We start from the raw sequence: 13535 nt of genomic DNA, 5'->3' as shown, positions 1-13535 counted from the left end.
CATGCTCTCCAAGATTCTGTGCCTTTGTCTCTTTGGTCATTTTTTTTTACAGTAAAATAATATCTTTTTACATCCATAGGCCACAATTTGTTCAGCCATTGCCCAAGTGTCTAAAAGACAATCTAAGACAACTGCTGAAATTCTAGAACTTTCTTTTTCCCTTCTCTCCTTTTAATATCCCTTCAGGATTAGAAAGTTTGTTTTGCTTGTAACTATTCCTTTGCTGTTATTATCTTCCCTCTTACTTAAGTCCCTCCCATAGCCCCAATCCCAGCTTGTTTTCCTTTGGAGTTTGAGGTTATTCTACACAAAATTCTCTCTCTGTATGTGCATCTGTGTACATATGTACACACATGTGTTTACATGTGCACTCAACCTTCCTTCCAGATGATTGAGGTTCATTAGATACTCATTTCTCTCACCCCTTCCACCTTTTTGTATATTTCTATCACACATTCTAATTATAAGCAATAAAATGATTTCTCTTCTCTCTCTTTTTCTCTGTCTCTCTGTCTCTGTCTCTGTCTCTGTCTCTCTCTCACACACACATACTCACTCGTGCTTATGCATGCACCCCTTTTTCCTCCTTTCTAGATTAATGTATTCTTCCTGTAACCCTCCCTTCTCCCTCTTAAGCCCCTTAGAACTAAATCAATCCAAGCCGGGTCCTTTTTTTTTTTTTCTTATTAACTCTCTGCATGCCTTTTGAAGACATTAAGGTACTGAAAGCAGACTTGTTTCTTCTCCCTCCTTTTGGAATGGTGTCACCAGATTATCGTACAGTTTCCTCCAAATGCTAAATAAATTTATCTTTTTAGGTTTCTAGGGATTGCTGCACTTGTATTTCAAAGTTACAGTCTTTTCACTGAAAATGCTTAAAAGAGCTCAATTCCATTAAGATCCATTCTTTCCCCTCCCTGCCCCCACCAAGGATTATACTCATTTTTGTAAGTTATTCTTCAAGGTATGCCTATATCTTTTGCCTTTTGGAATATATTTCAAGATAGCTTTTGAAATTTTTTACTTTTTAGCTTTTACAAAGGGTTATTTCTTCAAAGGCAAAGAAAGAACAGACTTAAAAAAGTTTCTCCTTACCTTTATTCTTCATGGTTTACTGCTGAGCTGGATGCAACACCCAGTCTGGATTCCTGGATCCCAAAGGCTTGAGTTCCCAGGCAGGAGATTGTAGTCCTTACACTTAAAACTGGAAAGAATACATTTTAAAAGGCCCAAACTCCAGGCCTATTTCTCAAGGCCACATGGCCTGAAAGGACAAGGGAAGGAGATAGCACTCAGGCCCTCTCACTTTATTGTGGGAGTGTCACCTGCTGTGAGTAGAATCAGTTCCCCTAAGATGCTAAGGCAAGAAAAACTCTCCTCTGGTTTTTAGTAGATCAGGGAAGGTCGTGTGATTCTGACTGTGGTTCCTTGGTACTTGAACTCAATCCTTCCTTCTTTCTTTCTTTCTTTCTTTCTTTCTTTCTTTCTTTCTTTCTTTCTTTCTTTCTTTCTTTCTTTCTTTCTTTCTTTCTTTCTTTCTTTCTTTCTTTCTTCCTTCCTTCCTTCCTTCCTTCCTTCCTTCCTTCCTTCCTTCCTTCCTTCCTTCCTTCCTTCCTTCCTTCCTCCCTTCCTCCCTCCCTCCCTTCCTCCCTAACTTTCTTCCTCCCTCCCTCCTTTCCTTCCTTCCTTCCTTCCTTCCTTCCTTCCTTCCTTCCTTCCTTCCTTCCTTCCTTCCTTCCTTCCTTCCTTCCTTCCTTCCTTCCTTCCTTCCTCCCTCCCTCCCTCCCTCCCTCCCTCCCTCCCTCCCTCCCTTCCTTCCTTCCTTCCTTCCTTCCTTCCTTCCTTCCTTCCTTCCTTCCTTCCTTCCTTCCTTCCTCCCTTCCTTCCTCCCTTTCTTTCTTTTTATGAATACTTTTAGTATTTTTTTCTGTGATGTAGGATCTCTGGATTTTGACTATGACTATCTTAGGAATTTTCATTTGGGGATTTCAAGTAACAAGCAGGGGCTCTTTCTACTTTCATTTTGCCGTGTGTGTGTGTGTGTGTGTGTGTGTGTGTGTGTGTGTGTGTGTGTGTGTGTGAATTGGGGTTAATTGACTTGCCCAGGGTCACACAGCTAGTAAGTGTCAAGCATCTGAGGCCAGATTTGAACTCAGGTCCTTCTGACTCCAGGGCTGGTGCTCACTGCACCACCTAGCTGCCCCCCTTGCCCTCTGGTTCTTATAAATCTGGGAAGTGATTGATTGAATTATAGTAGATAGACTGTTGTTTGTTTTTTTTTTTTAAAGATCATGGTTTAGAGTATATGGGGACTTTTTTCTTATAGATAGCTTTCTTGGAGTATAAGCATAGAGGAGTCTTTGATTTGTAATGTATATACCTTTTAGTCATTTTATTTGCCTAATTCAAAAATCACTTTCCAAAATGTTTGTATCATTTTGGAAACATAGCTCCACCAACAATGTATTAATGTGACTGTCCTTCCACAACACCTGCAACATTGACTATTGCCATTTTGGGGTCATTTTTGGGAAATGTGCATGTTGTAAGGTGAAACTGCAAAGTTGTTTTGTTTTGTATTTTATCAGTGATTTGGAATTTTTTATGTGGTTGTGAGTACTTTGCTGTTTGAGAACTGTTTGTTTATATCCTTTGAATATTTATTGGGAAATGGTTACAAGTCTTAAATATATTTATTAATTGTGTATATATGTATATATATATATATATATACACACACACACATGTGCACATACACACCAAACCCTTGTTTATATATGTATGTATACATATATACACCTACACACATACACACATATATAAAATACCAAACCCTTATCAGAGAGGTTTAATACAAAGATTTTTTTCATATTTGATTACTTTCCTTCTTATCCTAGATGCATTAATATCTATGCAGAAGCTTTTCTGTTTCAGGTAGTCAAAGTTATCTATTTTGTTTGTTTTTTAATTGTCTCTATTTCTTGGTTAACAATGCATCTCCTACTCACAGTTGTGAGAGGCATGTGATCTATTTCTCTTTTTTATGGTATGAATTTTAATATTGAAGTCATGTATCTATTTAGAATATATTGTGGAAATAGGTGTAAAGTTTGATCTAAGCCTAATTCTGCCGGACTGCTTTCCAGTTTTTCCAACAGCTTTATTTTATTTTACTTAACAAATAGAGTTTTTCCTTATGTAATTTGTTTTCTATGTTATCAAACACTGAGTTGAATTCTATTGTTTCTGAACCTCCCTTTGTTAGTCTGTTCCCTTAATCTAGCTCCATTTTTTTTTTACCTATATCAGATTGTATTGGTGATTTGACTTGATTTTGCTGGTGATTGGTATTTGATGACTGCTCCTTTAAAGTATAGTTTGAGGTCTGGAAGTGCTACTTATCCTTTTTTTTTTTGTTTTTGTTTTTTGTTTTTTGATTTTTTTTTTTAGTAAGGCAATTGGGGTTAAGTGACTTGCCCAGGGTCACACAGCTAGTAAGTGTTAAGTGTCTGAGGCCAGACTTGAACTCAGGTACTCCTGAATTCAGGGCCAGTGCTCTATCCACTGCACCATCTAGCTGCCCCAAGTGCTACTTATCCTTAATCCTTACTTCTTTTCATCATTTCCCTTGATGTTCTACATATTTTGTTCTTCCAAATGATTTTTGTTATTATTTTATCAAGTAAAGTAGCCCCTGGATAATTTGTTTAGGATGGTATTAAAAGTATAAATTAATTTTGGTAGCATTATCATTTTTATTATATTGCTATGGTATAGCTATAAGCACAGAATGTTCTCCAGTTATTTAGATTTTTCTTTATTTCCATATAGTATTTATACAAATATTTTGTGTGCTTTGGGAGGTTGGTCCCCAGACATTTTATGCATCTGTAGTTATTTGGAATGGAATTTTCCTTTTCATTATTGCTTCTTGGGTTTTGTTATTATATTGAAATGCTATTGATTTTTCAGAGTTTATTTTGCACCCTGCAACTCTGGTGAAGCTTTAATTGTCTCAATTAGTATCTTTGTTGATTCCCTAGGATTTTCTAAGTAAACCATAATATCTTCGGCAAACAGTGATGATTTTATTTCCTCTTTATCTGTCTTTATTCTTTAATTCCTTTCTCTTGTCTTATTGCTCTTGCTAACATTTCCAGAACTATATCAAATAATAATGGGGAAAGAGGGCATCTTTGCTTCACTTTCATATTTATTGGAAAAAGTTCTAGTGTATACCATTGCACATAATGCTTGTTTTGGGTTTTTTATAAATTCTTTTTATATTACAAAAGCCTGTGCAGTGGTTGGGGTTTTTTTGTTGTTTAATTTTATTTTTAGCATTAATGTTTTACACTTTGTCAAAGGCTTTTTCTGCATTTGGTTTTTAATATAATTAATTATGTTGATTGTTTTCCTAATATTGAACCATTTTTGCATTTGTTGGATTGTTTAATCCATTCACATTTGAAGTTAGATTTATATTTCTGTACATCTGTCACTAATATTTTTCAAATTATGATATTTTTACACTTCTGCTGTAAACACAGTAATATGTTCCTTCAATTACTCTAATAGTTTGTTTCTTTGTTTTTTTGGGGGTTTTTTTGTGAGGCAATGGGGGCTAAGTGACTTACCCAGGGTCACACAGCTAGTAAGTGATAAGTGTCAGGGGCTGAATTTGAACTCAGGTCCTCCTGAATCCAGGGCTGGTGCTCTATCCACTGCACTACCTAGCTGCCCCTACTCTAATAGTTTTGTTTTTGTTTTTGTTTTTGCACGGGGCAATGGGGGCTAAGTGACTTGCCCAGGGTCACACAGCTGGTAAGTATCAAGTGTCTGAGGTCGGTTTTGAACTCAGATACTCCTGAATCCAGGGCCAGTGCTTTATCCACTGCACCACCTAGCCACCCCTCTAATAGTTTTTTTTTTTAAAGTAGCCCTATTCCCTTCCTCTTACCTCTGGTCCCTTCTTCTAGTTTGCTATCCCTTTCCCTCTTTTGTTTATTTATTTTTACCTCCTGCTTTTATCTAGTTTTACATTTCTTCCCTATCTTTTCCCCCTCTCAGTTAAGTAAATTTCCTCCTTACTGTCCTCCAATTCAGCTACTCCTATTTATTATTTTTAAATTTTCATTTTTTTACACTCTGTATTTTTTTCCAGAAAGTATTTCTCACTCTTTTCATTATTCATCCCCTCTTTCCATCTACTCTAGACCTGTATTCTGGTTCATGACCCCTATAATTATCTGGTTTCTTTCTTTTCTCTGTATTCTTTTTTTTTAGTGAGGCAATTGGGGTTAAGTGATTTGCCCAGGGTCACACAGCTAGTAAGTGTTAAGTGTCTGAGGCCAGATTTGAAACCCTGGGCAAGTCATTTAACCCTGTCTCAATTTTCTCATCTGTAAAATGAGCTGGAGAAGGAAATAGTAAACCCCTTCAGTATTTTTGCCATGAAAACCCCAAATGGGGTCAGAAAGAGTAAGACACAAACAACAACAACAATAAAAGTTCAATTATGCTACACTGCTAGAAGGAGCAGGGGTTAATTTTTAGGATAGGGTGGTAAACTAGGACAAGGAGAGATAAGACAAGACTGGCAATGTAATATAGAGGTCAAGAGGAGGAACAAAAGATGATGACCTACACAAACACATGGAGACTAGAGAGCGCAGTCAGGGATTAAGAATTGCCGAGCAGTAAAGGGGAATATTATGAAATGAGATAGAGAAGTAGATTGGGATGATACTGTGGGAAGGTTAGGATTAGAAGTTTGTACTTAACCCTAAGGGGGGGGGGGCAATAGGATAGCTAATAAACATTTGGTAAGTAGGGGAAGGATATGGTTAGACCTTAGGAAAATTCCTTTGGGAAGCAGGCTAAAAGATGATTGGGAAAGACATGTAATAGAGGCAGGTAGACCAGATTAGAGGGTGGGAGAAGATGAGGGGACATTTGGGAGAGATCATTGTAATTGACAATAGTTGGCAGCTAAGTGGATGTATAAGGGTTGTTGAGATGGAAGAATTAGGAATTATGCTATGATTTGGAGTGTTGGTGACTAGGGGATAATTGTGTGTGTGTATTACATATGTATACACACATATATATACATATATATATACATATATGACAGAAATAGGGTAATTGGGAGTATGGGGTTGGTTTGGGGTTTTTTTGGAGGGGAGAGATGATGAACTTAATTTTAGACATCATAAGTTTAAGATTTTATAATGTTTTCCAGGCAGATGGAAATGAGGGGACTTGAGCTGAGGGAGACATCTAAACTGCACATCTAGATCTAATGATTATCTGCATAGGAGCTAATCATTGAAGTTGTGTCAAGGGGATAAAAGCATTTTTTGTTTTGTTGTTTTCTCAGTCTTGACTGACTCTTCATGACCTATTGGGGTTTTCTTGGCAAAGATGCTGGAATGGTTTCCTTCTTCATTTCCTTTTCCAGCTCATTTCACAGATGAGGGAAATTGAGGCAGACAGGGTTAAGTGACTTGCCCAAGGTCACATCAGGCAAAGTTAATGTCTATGGCTGGATTGAATTAAGGGAAGATGAATCTTCCTGACTCCAGGACTTGCCCTCTATCCAATGTACCACCTAGCTGCACCTGATAGAACCAACAGCATCGAGATGTAAGAATGGAAGGAACCGTGGGGTTGAATCCAATTTCCTTATTAGTGAGGCAGACAAAGGGTTGATTTACCCAGGATTAGGTAGCTATCAAGTGTGTGGTCAGATTTGAACTCAGGTCTTCCTGACTTTAGTCCCTGGTGCTCTATCCACTGTACCACCTAGTTCCCTCATGTACAAATTACCTTAATTTTATGTCCCAATAAGTCATCCAACATTCACTGAGGGTCTGCTTTGCTGGCTACAGGGAGAAGCCCAAAGATTCAGTTTGATTATTATTAGAGAATAGATCAGGTGGCCATCTAGAAGAGTCTTGGGAGAGCTGCCTCACTTAACTCAAGTTCCACTATTACAACCACAAATCTAGTCCTAGGAGGGAAGGGCTAAATGGCCACAGAATTCATCACTTCTGGAGCCACATTCTGGCATGCTCTTCTCCATGTGCTCTCTTGACTTAATAAACAAGGAATTTTTCATGTACCAGTTGGTGACAACATTCCACTCTTCTAATGATTTCCTTCTGAATCAGGGTCTTGGAGTTATGTCAACAATGAAACCACGTGTACTTATGGAAGGAGGTTTTCCTGAAATGTTATAAATAGTAAGTGCTTATAGCAGGAATAGCACCCATGCCAGATGGTCATTAGGGAATATACAAAGGTTAGAGAGGACACAGTCCCTGCCCTCAAAGGACTTACAGTCTGACAGGGGGTGAGATACAAACAGATAATTATGGTTCAAAATATTGTGTGATGAGCACACTTAGTGCAAAACCAAATGTTTTCTGAAGTCAGAGGGGAAAGGACATTGCCAGTGGTGAGGAGACTTAGAAGGTATCTGGAAGGAAGAAGCGTGGAGTTTTAAGGGATGTGTAGGAATTTAACAGGGCGAGATGGGGAAAAATGAAATGAACACACAAAGGAGGTTTACAATTTGAGAAAAGGTATTTAATTTGCATATAGGCACAGTCTGTACCCCACAAGTCAATAAGCCTTAATACATGAAGCAAAAACCTTCTGTCAAAACATCAAGTACATATCAGCTGTCAGAGGAAACAATGTGACTGGATATTAACAGTGTGCTTTCCAAGAAACACAGACTTCTTTAGATGAAAAAAACCCAACACCCTACACATCAAATCTATTGTAAAAGGGACCAGGGAGGATTATATAATGGATAAAATGCAAATGGTGCATATAAAAGTTCAATATGATTATTCTTCCATTAAAGGATCAAACATGACAAATTTCTGCTTTGAGGTTGGATAGCTATGTCATACTACACGATGACAGAAAGGACAAATAACATTCATAAATGATCCATCTGGTTATACTTTACAAAAAGAAAATGAACCCAAGATAATTGATTTCTTGTGCAGTTCCACTCTGCTTGGTTACAGGCCTCTGGTGGACCTTTAATAAATGAAACTGTGATTGATTTTTGAACTAAAGAATGTTTGAATTAGTCTTTTATTCATACCAGGATACCAGGTCCCAAACAACATGTTCATATGCTAATACTCACAATCATAGCATAAACTGTTACTTGAGCAACTTGTCTTCTTATTTGAATCAAGATGGAAGGATAATTCATGACTTTCCTAATTGTTCTTCCCTGTTATGGAGATTAGCTAGGATTTTTCTCTTTAGCCATAACAGATTTCTATCCTTTTCAAAAGCGAAAATTTCGACATTGACATCAAAACAATTATTATATAACTAGTGAGTCGTTTTCCTGTTTAAGGCTAAACAGAAGAATAATTCATGACTTTGCTAATTGTTTTTTACCCATTATAGATATTAGCCAGGCCTTTTCTGCTTGGTTATAACAGATCTCCATCCTCATAACCCATTTGATAGTGTCACAAAAAGGATTAGATTATTGAGGTTGGATATATATGTATACATATATGTACACACACGACACATGTATGCACATCCTAATGTTATATATACATGATACATTTCATAGTCACAGATGATATTTACTTGGGGATAGTAGGCCCACTTATTCTAGACAAATATCTTTAGTTTGTAAAGAGAATATTTATTTTCATCAATTTGGAAACGAAATCTATTTATCAAAGTAGAAGACATTACTCCTTAGAGTTTTGAAAATTTCTAAAATATTATTCGGCCAAGATTTTGTCTCGTATAATCTAGTGACAGCTTTTTGTGAAAAGGAGATAAACTTGTTCACTATACAAAATCAAACCTGGAGAGTGTTTTTTCTATTCCAAATGATTCAAAATAGAAGGGTTTAGTTTTCTTTTAATAAAAACTTTCAGTTTTACAGAAACTCCACCAATTAAGAACTGGATTCTTTCTTAAATGGTGACTGACAAAATTGTCCTGCCAGCAATTCTAAATACCCACACTGTTACTGAAATACTAAGGGAAAGGTGACACTACTCTACTTCAGGCCTTATTATGTCAAAGAACATATCTGCTTTAGCAAGAGATGTGGCTCTGTAGTGGAAGTGAATTGTCTTATTTTCATATGCAAAGGAATCCCCTAAAAGCCCCAAGATAATTTCATGGAAATTGTGGGTATTTAGGTGGAAGCTTGGGTCCAAAGTTTGACTTTTGTCCGTGTAGTATTCATTTCCTCTATGTGGGCATTTGTTATTTGGATCAAAAACATTTTTACATTTTTCTTTTGTCTTCTACTTGGAAATGAAGAGACAATCCATATAATCAGAAGTCAAAAGCGGTCCTATATCCTGATGGGACTGACTACCCAAAAAGCAAAGGAACAAACAGAGATGAAGGGAGATAAGGCTCAACACATCATATGGCCTACAAAGTTTCAGATACTCTAAGGAAATATGACAAGGACCCAAGATGGTCCTGGTTTGGTCATGGAACGAAGCCTTATAAAGCTTTCTTTATTCATGTCCCCTATTTCAATTGGCTTAAAAACGCAGCAGAACATCTTCAGGAACTTATCTGAGGGCATATTTCCTTCTCAGCCCACTTCTAGTACTTCTGTTCAGGTGTGGAGCCATAGCAAGAGGTGTATAACTGTTTAAGCATTATATACTATTTATTCACTCACACAGCTCTTGCCTGCTTTATCAAAGCAGAGATTCCAGGAGGGGTGGTGGTGTCCATGACACAAGATAAGGTTAAGAACTCCTGGGCTAGTGGATGTGAGCCAAATAGAGGGGGAATATGGTCAGCAATAGCAACAGCCTGGCCTGTGCAGAGTCAGCTGAAGCTACAAAGAAAGAATTTTGAAAGTGGCTACTGAATCACTGTATTCCTTCCATCTGCTTTAGTAGGGTGGGAAGAATAGGAAAGACCACTTAAGAGACTCCTGGTTCCTATTTTTCTCTAATAATCTGTATTTAATGTGGTTAGAAAGGGTGTGTGTATAGACACTGATTCAATTGGAACAGAGAAATAAAATATGTCCGGATATGCAAGTCAGATGCAGATGGGAAATCTGGAGAAAAATGTGATGGGTGCACACAGTCAGTCCTTCCTTCACTGCTGGAGGCTCTCTGGCACTATAGGGCAGAACTGACAGTTTACAGCCTATCTTCCTATCCCATCACTATTTAGTCAGTAACTAGATTATATGCCAGCCTCTCATTTTATATTCTTATATACTCAATTCTATCCTTTTTTGCAAGCAGCAAGAGTATGTTTCTAGGCAAAAATGGGGCAATCTGTTATTTACCTTCTCCACTGCTGACTCTGTAGTATTGTATGCAGTTGGCAGTTGTTAATTTCAAATTCTGTATTATGCACAATTGATAAGTGAACTACACAGTTGGATGTTATCGTTATCCAAAGAACCCATGCTTCTTATCATGCATCAGGATGCATTAGCCTCTTATTTCATACTATAAAGGACAAGCAATTTTTTTTTCTTAAAAGAAAAATAGAACATCTCTAAATGACTCTTCTCAGGTATAATGTTATCGTGCTAGTTAATTCAGAACTACTGAAGATGCTTCTGGAAAGGTCTTCAAAGATTTTAAATTGAGTTGCTAGTACTTATTTGATGTTTTGCTATGTAGTTATTTACAGAGATGGTCCTTGAGGTACAGAAAACATGATGATATTCACTGCCACAAAAGGTGCATCCTCAATGTTAGCCCTTCCACTGGGTCTTAAGAGACTGTGAGTGGAATTTATTGGACAGCTGTTAGCTCTAGTAACATAATTAAAGTGCAAATAAAGAGGAAAAAAATCAAGCCCAAAAGATCAATTCTTCATTGTCAGCATTAATAAGCTTCATGACTCTTAGAGATAATGTCAGATGCAGAAGGCTAGGGTAACAATATCCTTTTCTCTTTCTTTTCCTTTCCTTTGTAATTAAATACAACAGCTGTCTCCCTAAGAAAAGAAGGGAGGTAAACAGTAACAAAGCCTTATTTCTTCACTAGCTGATAGTTTGGGGAAAGGTAAGCTTAACTATAACCTATATCAGTTTCCCTATGGGCACTAGGGATGCCTGATGGGGCCTGTTTCTCCTGCAGCTACTCTAGGCCAAACCCTGGAAGAAGACTAGAAGTGTGGCATGCCCAGGGAGGCTTCCACTTGCCATCATGCGGTAGCACAGGGCTTTAAAAATATTACTCAAAAAATCTTCTCTGGTCATAGATGCCCATGATCCAGGATTCAATTGCCTTTAAAAACAAAAGGCATCCTTACCAGGACAGAATCCTACATTACCAGGGTAGAAATACAGAAAAAAAACAAGCAGAGTCGATGTTGAGCAAAGACAATGTTTTCTAAAGCAAATGTTTGCATTTAAAAGTTTTAACACACCATTCCTGCAGTCTTCTTTGTAGGAACTTATTGCCTTTCAGGCTTGATTAGCAGCTCCCCCAGTGGGGTTATGGGAGGGAAGGAGGAAAGGAAGAGATCTCAGGGTGACAATGGTCAAGAGCAGGTGTCTGAGCTGACAGTAAAATCATCAGCATCCAGAGCATCTGATCCCGGAGAAGTCAAGCAGACAACTGGGACTTAGGATGTCCCTTCTTTTAGCTACCTGGGGCCTGGCCACTCTGACAACGAGAGAGTGGATCCCAGAGAAACACACTGGGCTTCAGGCTTGCACTAGAAGCAGCTAGCTCTCTGGGTCTAAGGACAATTTATAAAGTCATGTTTATTTCATCTTTTGTCCCCTGTGTTCCCCACTCTCACCTTTCTCTTCCTGTACAGCTGCCCAAAGACTGAAAAGATGAATTCAGAATGTTAGATTATTTAACGATAAATATTGATCCATACATTTGAAACAGTGCACATGCTATAAAAACGGAAACAGTTTAGGGGCTGGGCACCTCCCACCCAAGATGACTACATTTTTCTGTGAAGCTCTTACTGGTTTGAAAGTGAATGGAATGAAAGCATATATATCCTAAGGTTGGGTTAGTAGATGTTCCCTGTTAAGTAACATGCCAGAGAAACATCTCTTTCTCTCTTTCTCTCTCTCTCTCTCTCTCTCTCTCTGCCCACATGCTCTTAATGGAACATGGTAGAGTCAGATTTTACCCCCATGAAATTACCAACCGCCACTCAGTGTGACAAAGGCCTTCTTTCTCTACTCAGGCCTTTTTTGAAGAGGCAAATTCTGTTCTAGCTTTGCAAAGTAACAACTTTGCCAATCTCCTGCCCGAGTCTGAAGCATTGGCATTGCACCCTAAACAGCTCTGCTCTCCTGGCTTGAGACAGAATTTCTGGTAGCCTCAGTGTTTGTCAGAGAAGAATGGAGCTTGAAATCTCATCCCTTCCCCACCCATTGTGCAGGTGTGGCAGGCACAGTTTGGTCTCTTCACATGGACGTTCTCCGTAGATTCAGGGGCAAAGCTGGCTCTTCAAGCAGGGAGTCGAGGTTCAATCTTTAGCGACAGCTCATATAGTGTATCCTCATCTATGATGAGAGTTTTGTCCAGCAAGTACTGAGTGACCTGTGGCAAGGAGGGGAAAACCAGAATTCACTTACTCAAATACTGGGGGGAACAAAGTCTTTTTCTGAAGTCTAGTCCTTTCTGTCAGGATTTATGCACTTTCTGAACTGGACCTTTGCAGCATCTTGGCATACCCCTGACTGGCATACTTCTTTTCCTTCCCCCACTTCCTTGCTCTCCTTTATGAGCTATTTTCCCTAATTAGAATGTTGAGGTCTTGTTTCTCTGTATTTGAGTCTTTCCCAAATCCTTTAATCTGTACCTTATTCCTTTTGTTGGAAAATTGAAAGCTCACTAGCTATATAAATCAGCTGGGAGAAATGATTATTTCTTTCTTATATTAATAACCAATTATTGGATTAGGACCAAGGTTTTTCCCCCCTTTTTTTTTTTTTTTTTTTTTTTAGTGAGGCAATTGGGGTTAAGTGACTTGCCTAGGGTCACACAGCTAGTAAGTGTTAAGTGTCTGAGGCCGGATTTGAACTCAGGTACTCCTGACTCCAGGGCCGGTGCTCTATCCACTGTGCCATCTAGCTGCCCCAGTTTTTCCCCTTTTCTACTTCCATAGTCAAGAAATTTTAGTTTAGGTAAATTGATGGATTCTGACCCATTGTGTTTTACTCAGACAGGTCTGAGTAGAAGTGGATTCTCCCTTTTGTCTAGATTACCTTAGAAAGTGTAATATGGGTATAAACAAGTCTCTTTGATCAAGATTGAGTGATTAGTCACATCCTCCAGACCCTCATAAGAATAAGGCTGATTCACCTATATCAGATTGCTTTCCATCTTGGGGAGGAGGGAGAAAAAAAAATATGGAACTAAAAATCCTGTGAAAACAAATGTTGAAAACTATCCTTATATGTAACTGGAAAATAATAAAATACTTTAAAAAAGAATAAGCCTGATTCTTATTATCTGTTAACCAATCAGAGTTTATTTCCATCCTCAGAAACACCTGCTCTTCCA

The 13535-nt window shown here is 38.1% G+C and overlaps 1 protein-coding gene across 3 annotated transcripts in view; it reads right to left on the bottom strand.

The window, feature by feature from the left end:
* Positions 1-7595: 7595 nt before the first annotated feature.
* Positions 7596-13535, bottom strand: part of RASGRF2 (Ras protein specific guanine nucleotide releasing factor 2) — a 337273-nt gene continuing 331333 nt past the window's right edge. For all 3 annotated transcript variants that reach the window (XM_043969980.1, XM_043969989.1, XM_043969999.1), the window contains exon 27: positions 7596-12569. In XM_043969980.1, the coding sequence (XP_043825915.1) occupies positions 12477-12569 (93 nt within the window). In that variant the 3' untranslated portion in view covers positions 7596-12476. The remainder of the gene's footprint in view (positions 12570-13535) is intronic.

Source organism: Dromiciops gliroides, chromosome 1 (genome assembly GCF_019393635.1).
Source record: "Dromiciops gliroides isolate mDroGli1 chromosome 1, mDroGli1.pri, whole genome shotgun sequence".
In the NCBI taxonomy this organism is placed as follows: domain Eukaryota; kingdom Metazoa; phylum Chordata; class Mammalia; order Microbiotheria; family Microbiotheriidae; genus Dromiciops; species Dromiciops gliroides.
Note: the sequence above shows the minus strand (reverse complement) of the source record. Positions and strands in the feature narration are given on the sequence as shown.